Raw genomic sequence first — 22,650 nt, 5'->3', positions numbered from 1 at the left:
CCCCAATACCACTGAGGGCATCATCAAAAGCAAATAAACTTTACCCAGCAATAAATTTTTTTATTCAAATAAGCTTGTCAACACCAATTACCCGAACCACAACTGCCAAATACCAAGAAGCACTTTCAAGAGCTCAGGAAAGAGACTAAAGCCTTTGTTCCACTCTATAAAACACCGAGTCTGGGATGCAGTTCGGAGGTCCCTGGGCACAGCAGAGCCAGGACCCACAGGATTCAGCCCTCCATCCACGCCTCGCAACAAAGGAGCCTCCCTGCTATCTGCTTTCAGATCAGAAAGCTAACAAAGCTGTCAGCTGGTTCTACATATGCTTTATTTGCTAAAAGCAGCAATTCATATGAAACCAAGCATTTTTCATTAATAAAAATTCTGAAAAAACTATTTCTAGATGCAGAATAACCCCAACAATATGCCACCTATTAAAAAAACAATATTTTTCCGTAAAAACGTTTTTTAAGGTATGATGGCAGGCAGGATTGTTCTGGAAGCCTTCACATGCTACAGAGTTGCAGTAACATTAACATGACAGAGTTTAAACTTCCACCATGTTTCAGTGCTCCAAGCAGGTAACAAAAAACCCAAAAGACACTCTCAGCACATCAAATCAAATCAGCACACAGCGTACTTTTTTTTTTCTGTAATATTTTATTTATATAGAAATACTTAAAAAAACATGAAGTAGCACCATTACTTAAGTTTTACTTTTATTATGTAGAACTTTAAATGTCAGAAAAATAAAACTCTTGATACAATTTCAAATCTTGTCTCAGCAAATATAATATTAGTATTTGACCATGAGGTTAAAGGCCCTTTATCATAAAATAAAATATACTTTGTTTTAAACTTTGCTCAGTAAAGTACATTTAAGCTCAAGTAACGTCACCTACATATACATAAACAAGTGGTAAACAAATGTATTAAAATAGAAATACTAAAACTATAGTGGTGCAACAGAATTTTTGTAATTTCCACTGAATTCTATTTATACAAATGTTAGAAAGCTTCAACAGTTCCTTTTGACATATGTTTATACATTTCCATTTTTGTAATAATATAGAATAAAATATGTTTTATATCACTGAATAGAAAATATGCTGGGTGAAGCAGATTTAAAAGATTTTTTTTTCTGAACCTATAAAATCTCCATCCCAACAGAATACTGTTCAAAGCATTACACATTTTATGGTTTGTAATTCCGTTCACAATTGTGTGATATTAAAATAATACAGTGTTCTTTGCCATAAGGCCATACTAAAATAAAAAAGATTTAACCCAGCTACAAAAAGTTCACTGAACTTAAATTAAAATACTTGTAAACATCTTTGCAATATGAAATATAATTTTTCAAGTCAAAAAAGAATAAAATACTTCGATCTGTATTAATGCAATTTATCTTTAAAACCTTTAAACGTTTTTAATATATATAAGAGATATGTTACAGGTGGTTTTTTTTTTTCCTTTTTTAAACTTTGATAAAGCTGCAGTATCGTGTTTTTTTTTTTTTCACAGGAACTTCTTGCCCTTTCAAGAACATTCAGAAAAGTATCCACCCATAGATTTAATTATTTCGTAATAAGCATCCTAGGAACTACCAGCACGTTTTACTAACAGTCCACACACCATTGTCATCATCATAAGCATCTTCTACTTTCAATATTTTTTTTTTCTGTTTTGTTTGTTTTTAAAAAAAGGGGGGAGTTTTGGAAGCTTCGTATTAAAGTACAGTGTAAAAACTAGCCTAGCACTAGAATGGAGTCGCCCGTTATTATTTATAGCATGCACCCGCTATCACCACCACCCCCAGCCCTCCCGCACCCCGCGGCGGCCCCGGCCCCGGCGCTCCCCGCCCGCCCCCGCGGCCCTCAGGAGAAGATGCGGATGGCCTGGGTGACGGCGCTGTGGCACACGGGGCACTGCGGCTCCGTCTTCTCGCAGATGCGGTTGGCGCACTCCATGCAGAAGAGGTTGTGGCCGCAGGGCACCAGCGCCGCGATCACCTCGCTCTCGAAGCACACCGAGCAGTCGCGGCTGCCCTTCCGCCGCACCCCCGACGAGGAGCAGGAGGAGCTGGACGAGGAGCTGGAGGAAGAGGAGGAGGAGGCCGAGGAGTCGGAGGGCAGCCCCGGCAGGTGGGAGCCCAGCCCGTTGGCGTACAGCGGGTAGGAGGCGGCCAGCAGCCGCCCGCCCGGGTCACTGCGCACCCGCCGCGCCAGCGGGTGCTCGGGCCCCGCCGCGCTGCCGTGCAGGGGCGGGGAGAGCCGCGCCGGGGGCGGGGCGCCGCCGCCCCGCCGGGGGCCGCTCACCAGCAGCGCCAGGTTGGCATTGGCGGGCGCGGCGCCCGGGAAGGCGGCGGCGGCGGCGGGCGAGGGCGCGGGCGAGGGGGGGCGCGGCGGGGCCGCGCTCGAACTGCGGCCAGATGAGGGCGGCCCCCGGCGGCGGGGCGGGGGCCAGGTCGAAGCCGGGCGGCGAGTCGAAGGGCAGATCGGAGCAGCAGTCCGGGGAGGAGAGGACGTCGCCGCCGCCCCCGCCGTACACGTAGCCGTTGGCGCTGTTGTTGTTGTTGTTGCCGTTGTGGGTGAAGCTCAGCGCCGGGCTCGGGGGGCTGTAGTCGGCCAGGCGGGCGCCGCCGCCCCCCCCAGTGCCGCCCCCGAAGTAGGAGTCGGTGGAGGCGCTGCCCAGCGAGCTGGAGCTGTCGTTGCGGTAGTTGCAGAAGGGCTTGCGGCCCGGGGTGGGCGTGATGCTGGGTGGCGTGGGCTTGCTCCACAGGCTGCCCGTGCCGTTCAGCTCAAAGCCCACGTCCGTGCCGTTGGCGTGGAAGTCGTTCTCGTCCGTCAGCTCGATGATGCCGCCGGTGCGCATGGCGATGTGCGCCTCGATCTCCTCCCGGGCCCGGTCCACGTTCTCGGGCATGCCCGTCACCTCGAACACCGGCTCCTTGTCCCGGCTCGGGGTCACGATGTAGGTGTGCGTCTGCTGCTGGATGCGCTTGATGGTGGCCCCCTTGGGCCCCACGACCAAGCCCACCACGCGATAAGGCACCCGCACCTGGATGGTGGTTTGGCCGGGCAGGTTCGGGGGGCCGGGAACGGTGCCGTTCAGGGCCGTGTTCTTGTTCCGCGAGGCTCGGATCATGGAGAAGTGCTCGGCCGCCGAGATGATCTCCCTGCGGGCCATGGCCACATCTTCCTTTCTGCCCGTCACAACAAAGAGCGGCTCCTCCCCGCGAACCGGGGTCTTGATGTAGGTGTTGGTCTTTGCCCGCAGAGCTTTGATTTTACAACCTAGGAACGAGATGCGGGAGATGGAAGGCGAAGGGAAGGGGGAGGAAGAGGAGAGGGGGAGAACCGGTTACAACCCATTATCTGGGTGCAGCTAGGGAGGGGAAAAAAACCCACACCCGCCCGAAACACAATGCCCCCTACTCCAGGTGATTGCTGGCATCTCGTCCAGGAGCCCCGGTCACGGTGTAAAGTAATGCCAGCCCACAGCCCTGGCACACACCCAAAGGCATCGCGAGTGGCCAGCGACACATCTGCCATGCAAACTGCCCCAAAACTACCACCGTGCAGTTCACAGGCACGGCAACAAAAAAAGGAGCGTGCAGAAAAACGGCACAACCGGGAAAAAAAATGAAATAAAATGCAAGCAGCCCTAAGAAATCAACACACCCGCCAATCCACATTCCTGCTCAGCACTTTCGGAAAAATAAAATCAGTTCTTTAGAAGGTGAGGAGCGGCAGCTGTACCGAGTGAGCCACATTCCCCACTGCGGATGCTTTATTCCAATCCCATTGTTCCACTTCCCCACTCCATTTCTCTTCCTTAAAAATAATCCACGGTTTCTAACTTTGGGGGTGAAAAAAAAAAAGCAGCGAGGCTCCCATTTTCCTCCCATTTCCTCTTGCAAATCTAACTTTTGCAGCCGGAGGAAAGGAGCGATTTGTATTATTTTCGTCATTTTTTTTTCCCCCCTCCTGGCAGCTGAAAGTGCATCTCGAAACTGATGCATAACGCTCCTCGGAAACATCACGCCTTGCTGCACTTTCTTTGTCTGGGGGAAGCCGGTACCGGCCACCACGGTAGGGCTGCAGTTTTTCTGGGAATGGCCAGTGTCGCATCTGAGCCGCCCGCCCGGCAGCGCGGAGGGGAGACCCGCTCACCCACACCCCCTCGCATGCAGTCACCCACCTTGTCTCCCCACTATCTCAGCGACATGCTCCGAGCTGGGCACCGGGACGCATTCAGTCATGTTCACGCTCTTTTTCCGAGGCTCGCTGTCGTAAATGGAGCCCGTCTCGTCGTTGTCCAGCCCCAGCAGGGAGAGCTGATCCAGGGCGATCTGAAGGGCTCTTTGGTCATCCAGGGTCTCTCCCCCTCCACCACCACCACCGCCGCCGCCGCCGCTCCCGTTCCTCTCCATGTCTGCAAAAAGCGAGCTGGGCATAGTCCCTGTGTGTGTTGCACCCTCCTCCTGCACTCGGCTCAGTAGTAAAAGATCAGACACAAAGGAAAACCCAAGGCAGATGGCCAGCAGGAGAGAAGGAAAGGGAGGGTGGGCGACTGCTGGAGACCGGGGAGTTGTTGCCTTTTGCTTGTATATTTTGTATCTTTTTTGCTTTTTTTTTGCTCCTCTCACTGCAATCCGGTTTATAAGATGTTCTCAGGGCCCCCCCCCACGACTCCCCCCCCGAGGATTTTTTTTTTTCCTTTTTTTTTTTTTTTGTCGGCTGGGGGTGGGGTGGGGGGGGGGTGGGCAGAGGATAGCGAGAGGAGCTCCGATGGCTTCCCCCCCTCGAGTTCCTCGCCGGCCACAATGCCAAGCGACGGCAGCGTTTCTTTAAGGAGCCCCTCCCAGGCTCCACTCCACTCACTCAGCGTTTTTTTTTTCCCCTCCTCTCCCCTCCTCTGTCTGAGGCACTGCTGCAGCCAGACGGCTCTGGGAGGCGGGCGCAGGGAGGGAGGGAAGCGGGGGGCCGCGCCGGGCGCCGCAGCGTAAGCGGCGATCGTTGACAGCCCCGCGCCGCCGCCGCCATCGCTGCGCGCGCCCATTGGCCGGGCTCGGCGCGGAGGGGCCGGCGCTGACCCCTCCCCCCCAGCCCCCGCTCCCCGGCCCGGCTCCGCTCTTTGTTGTCGGGTGCGGGAACAATACCGGACCCCGGCGCCTGTTTGCGATGCCCCGGCCCGGCGTGCGCCTATTGTCCGCGGGCCGCCCGTCCCCTCCCGAGAGCAGCCCTGCTCCCGGCCGCCAGCCGAGCGCCGGTGGCGGGGTTGGGGCTGGTTTTGGGTGGTGGGGTTGTTTATTCTGGCGGGAGGGTGTGTGCCGCGGTGGGCGGACACCGCCGGTCTTTGTGCGCCGCCTGCCTCGGAAGGAGCGCGCAGCCGCTCGCCGGCACCGGAGGCCCCCGCACCCCACCTGCCAGGCGGCGCGCAGCGCTCAAAGCCGTCCCGGCGCCGCTGCCTGCCGGGCTCCGCGCCCCGGGGGACCCGCCCCTCACAGACCCTGCGGGCGGCGTCTGCCGCGCCCGCCGCGCGGACCCCGGCCGGCTCCCGCGCAGACCCGCCCGCCGCCGGTGCGCGCCGTGCGCCTGCGCGCCCCTCCCCCCGCCTTGCGCACTGCGCCCGCGCGGCGCCGCGGCTGCCGGGACTCGCTGCCCGCTCGGCCCGGCTGGGCCAGGCCCGGCTCCCTCAGCGCGGGGGGGGCCTTGGCGCCCCTCGCACGGCGCATTAACAGCCCCCAAGGCTTCTCCTCCCCGCTCCGGGAGTCCCCTGCGGCGGGACGGAGCCGCCCTCCTCGGGGGGACGCCGGCAGCCGTGTGGGCCCGGGGCCGGTTACTGCCCCCAGCCCCCGGCTCCTGAGAAGCGGGAAGGCAGCGCCTGCGGGCCCGGCGGCTGCGGAGGCGCCTTCTGGTCCTCCCGGGAGGCCCCGGAGCCCAGAGGCCCCGGCGGGCGCGGGTAGCGCCCTGCGGGGAGCAGCACCTCGAGAGGGAGCCGCGCCCCCGGCGCCTGCCCCGGCAGCGCTGCGGGCTCGGTGCACCCCGGGCGCTGTGGAGGCGGCGGCGGTTCCTGAAGCGCTACCGTGTTTCAGGCTGCCCGGGCGGCGTCCTCCGCCCCCCGCCTGCGAGGCTGGCCTACTTGGGGAGCGGGCGGGGTGACCCCGATCAGTTACAGTCTGCAGCCTGACTGGCAGACGCTGTGCTCACCGGCTTCCCTCACCTTGCAACTTCAGCGTTGCTGTTCCGTGGGAGTCTGAAGGGGAAGAACGCATCATGCATAACTGCTCTAGCACAGTATCACCAACATCTTACATCCACTTTGCTAAACCACTAGAAAACAAGTCACACCTGCCTCTTCTTTGGACCTTGCATGACCAAATCACTCACTTACACTTCTCTGCCGCCACAGGACCCCTTAACCAGTAAAAACACCTTTTTCACCAAGTACCCCGCCCCAAAAACCTTCCTTCAGTCTGGTGAATGGAGATGAAGGTGTCTTCACCGTTCTCATAAAAACACCACCATCACATTTAATTTCTCCAGCTTTTCTCCATGTATCTATAAGCATCCACATTTATTTACTCCTTGACAGCTGTCAGGTACAAAAGACTGACTTTTTCTTAGTTCAGAGAAATCAAATACTAAGTAATTGTTTTCCAGTATCAAGTTTGACGGGGACAGACATTTACAAGTGCACATAGATCTGTTTAGCCATTTGCCTGTACAAACAAGTGTAACAAGTCACACGTAATTGTTTACACGCAGTGTTTATTGCAAATTACTGTCACTTCCTCGGGATGTTTGCATGTTTTACAACAAAGCGCCAGTGGATTGTTTTCTAGCCGGGTATACAGTGGTGATGTGCTTTCCTAAGTGCTTAGCTTGTCCCATCAGCTAAGGAAATTCTGTAGTTTCATATTTAATAGTTTACTTATTTTACAAATTTACACTTCCATAGGCAGCAGTGATGGTTTCCATAGGGGGTAAACGAGAGATTACTTACAAATGCTCAAGGATCCAGAAGGCTCTCAACTATTTTCAGCATGGAGCATTTTTTTTTTTTTTGAACAGAGCAAATGCAGATGGACAGAACCTTTGACAGCAATAAAACCAATGGTCTTTATTATTAAATAAAATAGAAATGAAAAGTCTGCTTCTTTGCAGTCTTTTTAACTCAAAGACTCTATAAAAATCTGTGAGACAAGACAACTGTACCCATTTACCAGACAGGGGCAGGACAGGACAGAGATGAGGGAAAGGCATGTCAACAGAGAGGATTACTGTTGTTGAAGTCCAACAGTGAGGGTCATAAATGCTGAAATGCAAAGATAAGAGGAGAGTGGTTGGGTTGTGCTTAGATTTTACCTGCTCTTTGTTTTGTTTATTCTCCTGACTTATATTATCCTCTTTTTTTCTCCCTCCCCCTTCCCACCACATCTGCTTAAACTCTGATTGTGTTTCTGCCCAAGATCACTATACTGTACTGAACTTCCATGTGCTAAGGAGGAAAACAAGTTATTGTCTTCAAGTTTATGTTCCTCTATAGCAAAAATTTTCTCAAAGCAAGATTCCATGCAGATCTAGCTTTATTTTTTAATGTTATGCTAGAAGCTCTAATTAAAAATGTTTAAAATGCATTTCAGAATAAGCGTGATACTTTCTGGGGACAGAGGGAGAAGGAAATGCATTTCTGGGAGATTAAGCAGGCACTGGTGTTTCAAGCCTCAATGAATCCTGTGGATGGTCCAACATCTTGAGGGCTATTGCTTTTGTACTATCTCAGAAAACATTTAAGAGCAAACTACAGGGAATAATAATAATAACAATAAAATGTTATACTGATGGACCTTAAAACACGCATGCACCAACAGCACAGCCCCCATGGGAACACAGAATCTACGCAGTAGTGTGCTCGTATAGCAACAAGCAATGCACACAAGATTCATATGACTCTACTTACTCCACAGAAGTATTTCTTCAGAATAACTTAATCAGCTCTCAATTAAAGTATTATCTATCTACATAACGCCTTTAATTCCATGAAACCTTAAAACATATGCAGAATTATAGTAAACTCCATCTCAGGGGGAGAGACCAACCATCTACCTACCAATTTACAGCGACCTAACAAAAGCAGGAAGGGAGGATATATTACAGGCAAACACAGGACTCCTTGCAGGAGGAGTGTAATTCTCAGGCCTTTTAGTTTCTCCCTCTCTATTATCACTTCCCATTTGTGACAGAGGTAATAAAACTTCCTTCCTCCAACCTTCATTTAATTAAAGTGTAAGGTCTTTGGGGCAGTGAGCTTACTGTGTGTATGTATACAGCACCTGGCATGAAGAGGTCATGAATTAATCTGAGGCCTTTAAATGCTACTCTAAATACAAAGCATTAGGAATAATAAGAATAGGATATATTTTTCATTTAGAATAGATGGGACCTCTGTTTTCAATGTATCATTGCAAAGAAGAAATTACATGCATCTCATGGAATAACTAAATTAAGGGTCAAGGAAAAGTATTTCGTACCAGAGACTTGCACGTCCTCTCTACCCCAGCTGTTTACACTTGAGGACACTGCTGCCTGTTACAGCATTTACTGTAAAATTCTTATTTGCCATAATCTTATAAAATTATGTCCCAGATCCCACAGGCCAGATCATCAAGAAGACTAGGAGTATCATTTATTCTGAGACAGTGCATGATTAATGTGATAACATACACAAATTAACCTTTTGCATGTGCAATGAACTACAATTAGCAATCTGCGGACAAATGACAAGTTCCTTCGTTTCCTGTCATATGTAGCCACATACAAACCAGATTTCTATTGAATCCCATATTAACCTATATTCAGTGGCAGTGAAATCTCAGAGCACTGTGTCAGAATTTATCACCTCTCAATGATGTTAGCTCCACCTCTTGACAGTTCTAGACAAGAAGTTTATAAACAACTCATCCAGCACCTGAACAACTGCAGCTGAAAATGTTTATTATTTTTCCACCAGTTGTACCAACCATTTTGGATGCTTTATACTAAGGGATGGGCAGAGCTCTCAAAACAGTATGTTTGTGTTAATAAATGACAAGAAATAAAACGGAGATGGAGTAGTGAGTGGCTTTGGGATACCTCTCTGAGATGGAAGGAGAGCCAGGGGTAGGGAAGCTGCAGGAGTGCCTCTTTCCCTCGTGATAAGGAATGTCACATCAAAAAACACTAATGGGGAGATGACGATGATTTTCCCCACATGTGCTTTCATCCCCATAATTCTACACCTCTGTTAGAGAATTCATTTGCAAAATATTTTTTTAAAAACAAAGATCTTCTGGGACAACTTGTGAACAGCAATTTTGCCACAAACCAGAAAAAGTCTCAGACCTTTAACAGTCACAATCAGTCTCTGAAAATATTGATACAGTACTGTAAACTTATACCAGTTGCTAATGGCTTTACTAAACTAAAATGCTTGTTTCCAGTAGATTAAAACCAGGACACATAGGCATCACATCCTGTACTTCCTTCATAGGCATTTGCTATTAGTTTGATGTGAGTGATTAGCGTGTGCATGTGTGTAGGGATGCACTGCCGTATAAGGATGCAGTTTTGTTTAACAAGACTGATGGAAGGGAATTCAAAAAGCATAAAGATGCCTTTACAATAAATCAGAACTAACCAGCCAGATCGCCTGCCCACTTTAAAACTCTCCACCTGGATTGTGACTGGCCTCCTTCATTTATTGTTCCATTCTGCTTCTTGCTTACGAACAAGGGTTATCGCACAGTATATCTGAATTAAATGGCGTTTAACAACCGTGCCAACCAGAGTTCGAAAATGAAAATCACTTCTGCCTTTCTCTTGCTCTCCCATTATGTGTTTAGAGTCCAGCCTTCCAGGCTGCTCCTGTGTGCAGCGCTCTCAGTGGAGTGCTCCTCTGTGCGCTGCTGTGGGATTGGAGCTCTTTGTTACCATGGCCCTTGGGCCAGTGTTCGGTTTGTGATGCGGCACTGGCGTCTCAAGTCTGTAAAGCACCTATCACACTTGTGGGCACTGTCTGTTAAACAGTGGCTAGATCAAAAAAAAAAAAAAAGATTTATATCTGTATGTTTATAGACTGAGCTAGATAACTCATAGATCTGTGAAGTAGCTCATAACCTTGAGTCTTTTTTCAGCAGTTTTAATCTCTGAAATAGTAAATTATAATTACATTTTAATTTAATTTTAGTCTCTGAAATAGTTAATTATAATTACGGTCATAAAACATGTACAACCTTTGCTTCCTTTCTCCTCCATCCCTCCTCCCCTACTCAGTGCTGCTACAAGAAGGAAGAGAAAATAATTGTCCCTTAATGCTAATTGTTTGTAAACTCCTTTGTACAGAGACTATGTTTATATACAATGCCTAGGCAAAATCTAGGCACAAATGCAATACTCATAATAAATGAGTGAATAATGTATCCCTGATCATAATCCCAGTGCTCTCCAATAAAAGAATATCTCATTCCTGTCACAGAACTGCCTTGTAGGTTGAAGTTCAGCATATAAATACACAAGGGAAAAGATGAGATTTTAATTGATAAGTATTAATCATCATTCATTTCTGTCTCTGCAGGAAGCACAATGTTAAAACATCTAGTTAATATACTGTATAATGGATAACCTTGAGGCAGAAGCTCTTGCATCTGTCTTTATCCAAGAAAAAATGTCAACATCAGCCTTTGTTGTAGCAAAATACCCTGACATCTGAATGGAGTTGCTGCTGCTGAAAAATTGACTGTCTCCAGTGCAATCCTTCCTACCCCAGGTCCAGTGCCTAACCTAGAGATGGGGCCACATGACAAATCTTTATCTGCACACACCTGTACTTAGGAATGTTTGAAATCTGGTCTGGGTCAGAACGCTGTGTTTGTGGTGCATCTCTGCTCTGAACAAACACATTTCTCATGTGATGCTCTCACTGCAACCACAAAGCATTAGCACTCACAAGAGCATCATTGAAGATACTCAGGCTGTTCATTGAGAACAAAGCCATTAATGATTAATACTATGGTAGGAGAAAATGCAGCAGTATTTCTTGGCAGCTGCAACGTGGCAATGTCTGTCCTACGTGCAGAAGATCCACGAATACCTTTAGCTCTTCTTACATAAGACAGTTCTTATTAACTCTGTGGGAAGAAGAATCAAATGCCCCAAATTACAGGCAAGTGAAGGAAATTTTCACAGCTAAAACTGGATACATACAATACATCTCTCTCTGACCGACCCAGCAGATGCAGAGATGCATTTACGTATCACAGACATTACTGTCCCAGCAGATGCTGCAAAGTTGTCGCTGACACAGACACTTACTGTCCCCACAGATCTGTATTTTGGGAGAGAATTTTCGTACCACAGACACTACTGTCCCTACAGAACCACATCTGCTGGCAGAGTTATTGTTTCACATACTCTTCTGCCTCCAGCAGATGTGAGAGACTGCCAGGACGACAGGCATTTCTGTCACAGCCCATCTCCATCTACAGGGAATTAAATTGCAGCTTACACTACTCTTCTTCCTGAGCCCTTAGTCTGGACGATACTGACGGGAAGGAAGCAACATAAACCAGTGAAAATACAATGCTGGGGAACACAGAACGTCACTGTTAACTCTGCCTAAATATGGCACTCAGCAGTGCTGAGTTTGGGGATGTGTCAGGAGGAGAAAAAGAATTACTTATGTCCTCCTTCCATCTCGTCTTTAACAAGTATTCGTTCTGAGAAACATTCAAAGGAAAAAGTGTCTGATGCCACTTGCATGTAATAGATGCAAGAAAGCACAAGTCATTCATGACTACCAAGTCGACAACCTTAATGCCCTGCTGCAGGGACCAAGCGTGTGTGCTAGGTCATTTTCAGCTTGCTTTTGAACAGATGCCTCCAGTTTTGCTGGAGGCATTTTGCATGAAAAGTTTCAGAGTTTCCAGTTCGTTAACACCAGAAGATTTGATCCCCAGTTCTGGAGGCCTCAGAGCAGAAATAAAGGGGAAGGGTTTGGTTTTAATCCCTTTAATTTGGGCCTTCATTTTCTGAAACTCCATATCGTGTCCTCTCAGGTTCAGGGTTCAACAGCAGCAGCAGTCACGGGGGGTTTTGCTCCTGTGCAGCTGCGCTGCCAAGCAGCACCTTTCCAAACACGAGGAAGAAAAACTTGGGCCTGTGCTAAGACATAACTATGGCTAGACCTTCCCTCTGGAGTGAACTCGGCCTAAGGCCCATACCAGAGCATGTACTTACATATAAATAATATGTATGGTATGTGAGCCTGGACTTGAGAGCTGTCTTGGGCCTTTGTTTGCCTGACTGAGCAGATGTATCCTTTATGATTTGGTACTGGGGAGAAAAAACCTCCCCTGGTAATTCTGCAGTAATGTAAACCCTACCTGAAGAAACACCATCTAACTCTGGAATTCCCCTGTGGGGAGTCTGGGCATTTATCTTTATCTGAAGCATCGAGAGCTGTCCATTGGCAAAGGCAGGACACACAAATTCCCAGAGTAATAATCTGATACAGCACAGCAAAACCTATATCCTTGGAGCAGATTGTGGGAAAGCATCAAGACTGCGGTTGCTCTGCCAAAGCAAACAAGATGTTTCAAGCCCCATCATCTGCTCTGCAGTTCACACCCTTCCAGTGCTATCTTTTTCAGATGCCATGCCACACTGGTTAGTGGCAATGGCATTGTCATGTGTGACTCATTCCATTTTACTGGAAATTAGAAAACCACATGCTGCACTGAAGAACTGCTTATTTATGTAGTCCCATCATCCCAGAGAGCACTCCTCCTGCCATTATTTGTATACAGATTCTTTAATCTAGAATTTTGGAAATACAGCTCTTTACCAGGGTTCATCCAGAGGACAGATTAATCAATAGCACATTGCTCTTTCCAGGGCCCGTTGAGCCCTTCGTAGTTTCCAGTGCCACCCTGAAAAAGCAAATGGTATTTTAGAAGAGAGTATCTTTGTCATTACAGGATGCGTGGGAAGCAAAACAGAACAGATAGCAGTGGAATTGGAATTGCCGAAGAGTCTGTCACGGATTTGTTTGAGCTTTAGGCAGGTGAATTTCACCCACAAGGAAAAACACAGACTACTTTTGTCTGTTTGTTTTTTTGTTTTTTTTTTTTTTTTACAGAGTGCCTTTATAAAGCCTTGTCAAATATTTCCTGAACAGATCACAATGCTACATTCACCGTAGTGATTAATGCTCAGTGTGAGTGATGAACTGGCATATTCAGGACAGCAACAAAAAAATGCTAGAAGATGTCAACAGTGCATTCTTTCTGTAGAATAAGAATTACCAGATAAAAACATTAATAGTTTGAAACAATATTTTATGGCGACAACAAATCAAGCTGGCTAAACTTTGTTTCAAGTTCTGAAGCATGGGTCTGGAGTTACGTGTGTTTCAAAGAACTTAATTTCCTAGATTATGCGTTTTTTTCTAGCCTTTATAAAACTAGTGTTACTAAAGCAGCAGCACTAGGATCAAAAGTTAGATTTGATTGTGTGTTGACAGGCAAAAGCTGACCTCTACAAATTCCTAAACTAAGAGATTGCCTTACCCTCTACAGATACAGATAAATCCAGTCTTATCTTTAGATGAAGAAACTGTTAAGAAGATTCAGGCACAACACATTTATGAAGAAAGAAAATAGAAATGTGAGCTATTCTTTTGTAAAGGTTAGCATAGCTTAAACATTCCTGAAAATATTTATTGTCATAACAGACTAGACTTACTGAAATGTTCTCGCCTAGGATTTGGTCTTTGGCATTCTCAGCAATTGTGTTGACTTCAGCTGGATCATATGGCTGCCATGGAAAGCAGAATTTAGCAAGGAAAAGGAAAAGACACAAAGTAGTTAAAGATCATTTGGAAAAAGACGTTTGCTTTCAATGTTACTGACTATCCCCCAGGACCCAAATTAGAGTTGTGTTATATTTTAGAGCATTACTTTCAAGCTTGCTGGAAGTGTCAGACAATTTGAATAGATCTCCATTTTAATTTCCAATGTAGCAATATGGAACAGCTGCGACAACTTTGTGCAACGTGGCAAATTCGACAACCTCATTCCTCAAATGGCAATCACTGAGAAGGGACTCTGAAAAGAACATAATATGCTTTCACTTTCACTGCCTTTTAGTAACTCCCAGTCAAAACTGTACTTTAGAGAAAGAACCCAAACCCTCAACTGTGCTTTTAACTCACACTGTCTACAACAGGAAGCAAAGGTGTTGGGTGAAAGTTGATGGGATTTGTAGAACTACCTTTCCTACTTCCAGCCAGTGAGCTGGAGGTTGGTTTACATCCTTCTGGCTTATGCATCACGCTCAGTGTTGAAGGCTCCCAGTCAGGACTTCCACTGTGGCTGTACTGGGAAGGTGTAATGGAACAAACCTCACCAAATCTGCCTTGTCAAAGCCTCCCAGCTTCTACAGCTCTGGCAGCCAGGGGTGAGAGTATGAACTGAAGTGTGTCACCCTCATGCTTTTCCTCGTTCTTAGCAGGAAGAAAATGTTGAAAGGAAGATGGAAATAACAATTACTATGTTCTTAGTTTTTGTATTTCAGACCACGTTAACTCAAGAGGGAGAATGGAATCCAGAGGAAAAGCACTTCGGGATTCAGATGAAAAGCCTTAGCACTGTGCCCCACCCCGGGACTGTCTAGACAAGGACAAAGGCAGCTCAGCCATATTCAAGGGAATTTATGTGTTTGAGATGAAGTACATTTCTGAACAAAACTCCATGTTTGAGAAGGAATAACTCTTTTTTTTTTTTTTAGAGTGCTGTAACATGGATGAGTTGGTCCTGTTACAGGAATAACAGAATGTCCCATCTAGCTCATATTTTGTATTCATTCACAGATTATATATTGTGTGCACTTAGGTAAAGTTACCTCCTACTTTCCTCCTTAATTCTGAATAGAAAACTCAGAGGAGTTTTTAGACCTATCACCACGCATTTTCCAAATGGACTCCAACTTTGAACATCTAACTTGATACTATTTCCAGTCAATAAGAATAATTTCTTCACAAAATAGGATTCCATCCCACCTTCTACCACACAGTCAACTTACATCCCAAGGGAACAGGTTAAGAACAATAGATAATACAGGAAGGCAAACAGGGCAGGTTAACTACATTTCACCTCCATCCTAGAGTGGTTGGACATGGCTGCATGGGACTGGAAGCAGGCTGCAAGCTCGTGTGATCACCTCCAACACCTATTTATATCATGTTGCTTTTTCTTTCATTAATGGAGACTGTAAGTATTACTTTGAGACAAAAAAAATATTATGTAAAGAAGTAAGTATCAATCAAGCCGCGGTAAAGTGAAATCGGGACTCACTCACCACAAAAGATGGAAGTTTTCTGGTTTGGTAGTTTGGCTCATCAGTACGCCTAAGCCTTCCATGTGCAGGAGGACTACAGCTCCATCAGCTCAACGGGAATCTGTTCAGCCTGAGTCAGACACAGATCTCCTCTGCACAGCTCCTCTGGGCTACACTAATTCTGCTGCTGGGAAGGCCCCATTACTCCCTTCCTTACTTTCACTACAATTCCTGCCAGTGTAGCTTGTGGACACTGGTGGCACAAACACATTAACTTCACCTGGCAATGAGTGATTCTGTCAGCCTGAGTGCATGCCAGGAAGAGCCTAATCTGCTCAAGAAGTTAGAAGCCGTGCAGCTATTTGCACTGAAACCCCTGCAGAAACAGCCCTCCCCCACTTCCTTCTCTGCTAGCTCGCTCTAACAGCAGGCAGACATAAGTGAAAGGAAAAACAATGAGAAAGGAAACTTGGGAGGGACAGGTTAGAAGCAAAAGGTCTGACTCTGCAGACCGTAATCGTGATGAAAAGCATTTGCACAAATAACCTAGTTGCATTCAGTGGGACTGCCAGGCTGAGTAAAAGTGCTACAAGTGCAAGCAACAATTGCAGAGGCAGGAAACAAGTAGGAAAAGAAAGAAAAAGGAAGCCCCACATGAATCAGACACCTGCACAGAGGAGAGCAGTCTCATACACCTCAGGAAAAACAAATCAACCAAAATGCTAACTGCCTTTGAGTTACTGCAGAAATATTTATAGAGCCTTTCCTGACCTCTGCCTCGCTTCCTGGCAGGCAACACCACAGAAAGAATCTTTACCATTGGCATCCCCTTCTTCCACCAAACAAAAACTCAGTCCCTTCCCAAAAGCACAACAAAGGCAGTAAGAGAGACCAGCCAGGCTGCAAGAGTGGTTTAGTCATCACCTGAGGAAGGATGAATGTCCAGCCAGGGACACGCTCACAGGAGATGTAGTAACTACTCTCACAGGAGAGAGAGTGGGCATCTCCTCCTGCGTGATGAGTTAGGGGAACAGCATTGATTTAGGTTACTCTCAGCAGAGAATAACACAGGGGCCAAGGAAGTGATGGTTTCCACTGAAATCCCTAGTCTCTTCCAGATGGTTGCTTCTTTCCTTTCTTTGCAAAGGACGATGAGACACTGAGAAGTGGTGGATGTCCAGTAACTGCCTTGCTCCTTTTCCAGTGAGCTCTTTCAGGAATTCTCAAAACAGCTGCTGTGACAGAGCAATTCCAAGTGCATAAATCATTAAAATAATGCATTTATTTATCAAAAGCTCTCCTAAAATGAAACACTAGAGAGCAATCCAATCATTCCAATGAACATATACATTTGAATTCTCTAGGCTCATACTAATTGTCACTTTTCAAAATGCTTCCAGTTAGGTTTGTCCGTAAGCTTGAAAAAGAAAATCAAAATATGCCTCTCTGAGATGGGCTGATGTTTGTGAAACAGAACTACTGACAGAACAGGGACTGAATTCAAAGCAATGATGGTTTAAGATCATACATTAAAGATGACAGGATTGTTCTAAATCACCTTAAACATGAAACACTTGCAGTACTAACTTACAAACTTATCTGAAAAACACACACTACTACCTACTGGCAATTATTCATATATGTTATTTACATACTTATAAGTAGTAACAACATGTGCACATTTGATTTGCATGAGCTTTGCTAGGACAAAAATCGGGCTTCATTTTTACAATTACTAGACTTGTATTTGAAGAAAAATATATTCCTGTGCATGTGGTTCCCACAACATGTGACCAATTTATTTTCTTCTTTTCCATAAAAACTTAAGTCAGAATGGCTGTTTATTTAAATACTTCTCATTTGAGGTTGTTGCTTTTGTCAGTGAATTCCTTTAATGTAAGATTGGGGTTTTTTTTGCTCACCTGTAGAAGGCTGGTAACATGGTACCACCAGGCTTACAGACCTTGCCATTTTGTAGTCCCTGTTCTGGAAACTGGGCATAAATTGCCATGGTGCTATGGGACCAGGGAGGAGAACTTGGGCAAGTGCTGCTCCTAGGTATGACCTCTCTTCTCCACCAACCACACAGAAGCCAGTGAAAAGGAGGGCCACAGCTGGATAGCGGAGATAACACAAGGGAGCGATCACACTCTGAACCATCTTTTCCTTGAGTGTTTCCTTGCCATTTGCTGCAGCTCTCACCTTCTTGCCCTAAGGTTTACAGTGATGCCATAGAAACATCTTGGAGGTAAAAGTGCTGTGATGTATATGCCAGAAAGTCATGTTAAAGGGCCACACATGGATACCACTAACATCATCTTTGCTGAGCTTGGATGACATGTTTTTCAGCCTGCACGCTCTCTCTGGAGATGTCCTGGTTTGGCCTAAACCAGGCCGATTTTCCTTTCAGTGATTTTTACTTTCAGCTAAGTCTCCTCTAAGTAACTGCACTTTCTGAAACTAACTACATGTTTTGCAGACAGTGTCTGCTTCCAGGACTGATAACGCTTGAAGTTTGTAGTTATCGCTGAGGCACCGGTAGGGATGTTGTGCAGTAAGGCTCTTGCTGTACTTAGTCTTAGAGAAACCAAGGTCACTGCTGAATTCCTCACTGCTTATGAGTGAAGAGCCGAAGGGGGGTCGCAGCTGCAGGGGGGAGCAGACAGGGCAGGTGACCCAAAATTGACCAACGAGGGTATTCCATCCCATACACGTCATTCTCGGTATAAAGCGGGGGGATCACGAGGGTCTCGCTCTCGGGCTCTTTTCTGCTATGGCCGGTGTCCAAGGAGGACTCCGACTGTTTTCCTGCTGCCCCCGATCCCGATCTGTGCATCCCTGAATCCAGCTCTCGACCGTCGCTAGGCCCAGCCTGGGCCTTCCCGGAGCCTGCCCTGCAGTGCCGGTGGTGACGTTGCCGACATCGGGGGAGCTCGATCTTGGTTTTGTATATATATTTGTATATATTTGATTATTCCAATATTATTATTATACTCTTTTTCATTATTATAGGTTTATTAAAACTGTTTTAACTTTCCAACCTGTAAGTCTCTCTCCCTTTTCCCTTTCCCTTTCCCTTCGGGTGGGGGGAGGAGGGTTAACAGAGAGCGTCTGCCGCAGGTTTAGTGGCCGGCCCAGCTTTAAACCGTGACAGGAGACCTTTGCCTGCTGGCAAAAATCTGATTGCTGATGTGGTGCTGGCATGGATGATGCCTAGTTTTGAACTATATATGACTTACACCAGTCAAAATACAAGTCAATGCTGGGACTATGTCAACAGGACCTGCGGCATGACCGAGTCCTCACCTGTGAAAGGAAATGTGTCAGGGAAGCTGGGAGTGACACTGCTGAGTCACTCTACGATCTGCAGTGCACTCAAACTCAGTCCTGGTGCTGCCATTTCTGCCATGAGATTACCTTCCAGAGAGGATTTTGGTACGCGGGTGGTAACGTCAGAAAGATTGGCTGGTCCTGACGTAAAGGCTCATCGAAGGCTGAAGATTGATATTGTGAAGAATTACCCGTGCAGTTCTGCGGGGGCACCTGCCCACATGACACCGAGTGAAACCTAAGACAATGTCTATTCAAAAGTCAAACCAGCAACAGTAGAAGCTGATTGCCATGTATTGTAGCCCTGCAGGAAAACAACCTTTTCAGTGTCTTATAAATAAAACATTCTATCCAACAATGGCATCGAATGTATATAAATAAATAAATGTTTAAAAACGAATAAACTTTGCTATATTTATAATTAATCAAATTTATAGTTTAATTATATATAATTTTTTACCTGAGTCGATTTTCAAAATATTTTTTTCTGTTACTTGTATCTTAATTAAACACAAGGTTTCCTGCCGGCAAGTATGAGACTAGCTCAAGACAGGCCTTCAGATATGCTATGCTAACGCCTGACACTCAGGAACAGACACTTTGCGTTCTCTTCAATATGTGCATTACAAGTAGTATTTTAATTGGGCTCCCAATTCAGAAGGCTGGAATGAGCTTGTGAGTCATTTTTACAAGCTGACGCACATGCTGCAAAACTGAAGAATTTGGTGCGAGGGGGGAAAAAAAAAAGGCCGAGGATGGATTTCTGCACATCGCTGTCACTGGGGAAAAGGGTGAGTTTGTCCCTCGTACCCAGCTGCAGCAGTATGGTGGGTTCAGCAAGTGCATTACTTGGATGAGGCTTTTTTGTCTGTAACTGTTAAAGAAAGGATGCTCTTAGAAGGCTTTTGTTTCATGAGAGCTGTGATTAAGAGATTATAAAAAGTATTATAATTTTGAGATTCTTTTCCCTTTGGAAAAGGGACCAGTCCTAGCATTACAGGATGCCCGGTTTCAGTGTGCTTCAGCGATTGCATTTCAGCAGTTCCATTCACGACTGTTAATGTATCGACAATAGGGAGAGGGATCCTCCTCTCCCTTAGATGCCAACCCTGCAGACTCAAATTGGAGACAGAGTCAGATTAAGTTCTTTCCTCCTTGCACATCACTACTGAGGAAATGTCCCACAGCTCCCACTATACCCATGTGAAAATCCTGTTGTCTTTCTATTGTACTGTTTGCACTGTTTGTGCAACCTCAGAGCCTCAAACCATTTGCATGAGTGCAAGGGATAGGAACTCAGTCAAAAGAAAGCAAGTGGAATCAAATCTATCCTCCTTTTTTTTGCTCTGTTACCTTCAAACAGCGTTAAAAAACATACTTGCTTACTGAAGCAAGTAAGTGTGAACTGCAATACACAGAAACTGCAGGTATGCTGAGTAAAAGGCTTTTTTGAACTGTCACTTTTCCTGGTATAACCACATTTTAACATTTTTCTTTCCATATCCTTAGAGGAATCCATACAGTACACAAATGAAAGGCAGATTCAGAGAAGGCAGAAAATGCCAGGGTGTTTTTCATTGTCCTGAGGACAAATGCCAGAGCCCTTCTGGGACTTTCAGAACATCTAGTCACTGTATCTTATTCAAGGGAAAAGCCATCTGTCAACAAACTAATCACTGGACAGATTCAGAGACAACTGAAAATAAAAAGCCAATACAAACGTGCAGATGAGGTTCCAGTCAGCAACTAGCCACAGAAAACAAACAAATCCTGTCCACAAAGCCTGGCATTTGGGTCCAGCCATTTTTCACTGAAGTCAAAAGCAGGGGGGGGATAATGTGAAGTGATCTTCAAACATAAACTTCCAAATCAATCAATACAACTATGGGAAGATGGGCATGAACCAAACGTGGATCCAAACCCTACCTACAGAAGCCAGCAACAGCAGCAGAATGGAGTATAAACAGAACAACTGAGCGTGCTACCACATTATTTGCAGTAGTAAAAGCACTGATATTTTATAGTTAAATATTCAATAATACTGGACAATTTGATGCTTGGCTCCTGGCTGAAAGCAGCCTTCATTTTTTATTAGAAACACACTACGCCAAGGGAAGTACTCCAAGTGACTAATGTTCGTAGGGGCCAGGATTCTATCACCAGTGGAAAGTGAAGCATCTGCCCCATGTGTGGGCCCAACGCTCATATTTTTTTCATGAGTGTCTTCTATGACAAGGGACTTGATATGTGGACTGAGAGATCTTTGCTAGCCTTCCTCTTGAAAAATGAAAGCCCTCTCCTGGGTCACCACAAGTACGCTTTCCTCAAGCACAAAGCCACAAAGGAGAACCCTCTGCAAAGCAGTTCCTCAACAATGAGGCTCTGCAGTTGCTTCATTTTCTAAACCCCACTTCAGGATGTGCATGCAAATGGCAAAAGGACTTCAATCATTTCGATTCTGCACCAAATCTGCTTTCCTATTGGTGAAAAAATTGAACAGCACAGAGGAAAATCAGGGTATTTCAGAACATTAGTATGTGCCATGTTAAATACACAACTGAGTTAGACTTCACTTTCAGCAACATGAAACATGGAAGAAGTTCAGCACTAGCCAAAATCAACCTGAAGGAGTCATAACTTCCGAGAGCTAAAATCGTAGGTGCTTCCTTAAAGGCATCACTTGAACAAAATTAAATGCATTTCACCAAAAGCCTCACTAGCATAGCAACTGATTGGCCCATGAGGATTCCTATAGATACTTGTCATTCAGCATGAAATCAGGTCAGCAGCTAAAATTAAATACCCACCTCTCCCCTGCACTGCGTGCGGAGTCATCGCTTTTAGTATTGCTCAGCCTCTGCCTCCCCAAACGGGTTCATTCTTACCACAAGCTTAAAGGATGTCTTATCAACGCACACTGATGGATAGAGTCATTCCTGTGCCGAGATGAAACTGCTGGGAATCAGACTCGCAGTCCCTTTGACTCCATCTGCATTGATTAGTTGGTGGGCAGCCTGCCAAGGCAGCGTGCTGCCTCTTACCCTTGCCACTGTTAATCTGCCTAAGCGAGGCCTGCAAGCCCTACATAAACTGCAATTTCTCTTCATTAGTGTGATTCTGCCTGCATGAATCTGATAACATATGGGATATTATCATAAAACAGCCTATTTTACCAATTCATTTTCTCCTTTATGAAGATTATGAATGTACTGCAAGTGCATCGGGCAGGATAAAACAGAGGAGTCTACTGTACAGTTTATCTTTGATTTAGTTTCTAAAATGCAGATAGCCTTCCCTTTAAGTTCACATTTCCCAATAATCCTGTGCTAATATATTATCAAAACTGCTGAATCTCTCTCCCTGATTTTCTCTAGTTCATTATGGGGCTGATCCACGCTACGTGTCGCTTGCCTGGATTGAGACTTTACTGATGAACAGAGCTAGCAGATGCCACACAATGGAAAAAATGGGAGGTACGGTAACTGTTTAGTCAACCCTAATCACTGCCACAGTCTGACTAAGCATGAACATGAAACATGAGCACAGTTTGACCGCGGATTATGTAATTCCAAACATGTGCTTTGTGCCCCCTCGCTTCCTGCCCATTTCAGATAACACAAATCTGTTGGAACGGGCAGTTGCTGCACAGCTGAATGAGCGCTTTGTCTGGGAATGATACGGATGCAGGTAGGCTCCTACCTACTTCTGAGATCTATTAATTAGCACATGTGCCCATTTAATGAAGCCTGCGTGCCCTCTACTGGTACATGCGTGCACTCCCAGGAACATCAACACTCCTACACTGAATAGCCTTACATACAGAACTGCTGTTGGACAATGTTGGACAATGCGTGCATGCTTGTCCTGGCATGCTTCCACATGCAATACAGAACAAAAATGAAATTAAGACCCCCATTTATTCTAACACATTCACAGC

At 46.0% G+C, this 22,650-nt stretch overlaps 1 protein-coding gene across 1 annotated transcript; it reads right to left on the bottom strand.

Moving 5' to 3' along the window:
- Nucleotides 1–1,400: 1,400 nt before the first annotated feature.
- MEX3B (mex-3 RNA binding family member B) lies at nt 1,401–4,814 on the bottom strand. The gene is given in 3 exon segments (XM_068410528.1): nt 1,401–2,400; nt 2,402–3,299; nt 4,207–4,814. Coding segments are annotated over 3 exon segments (1,674 nt in total). The 5' UTR covers nt 4,463–4,814; the 3' UTR covers nt 1,401–1,880.
- Nucleotides 4,815–22,650: the final 17,836 nt, after the last annotated feature.

This window comes from Nyctibius grandis, chromosome 11 (genome assembly GCF_013368605.1).
Source record: "Nyctibius grandis isolate bNycGra1 chromosome 11, bNycGra1.pri, whole genome shotgun sequence".
NCBI classification, from domain to species: domain Eukaryota; kingdom Metazoa; phylum Chordata; class Aves; order Nyctibiiformes; family Nyctibiidae; genus Nyctibius; species Nyctibius grandis.
The sequence above is the reverse complement of the archived record's forward strand: the minus strand, read 5'-3'. Positions and strand labels throughout refer to the sequence as shown.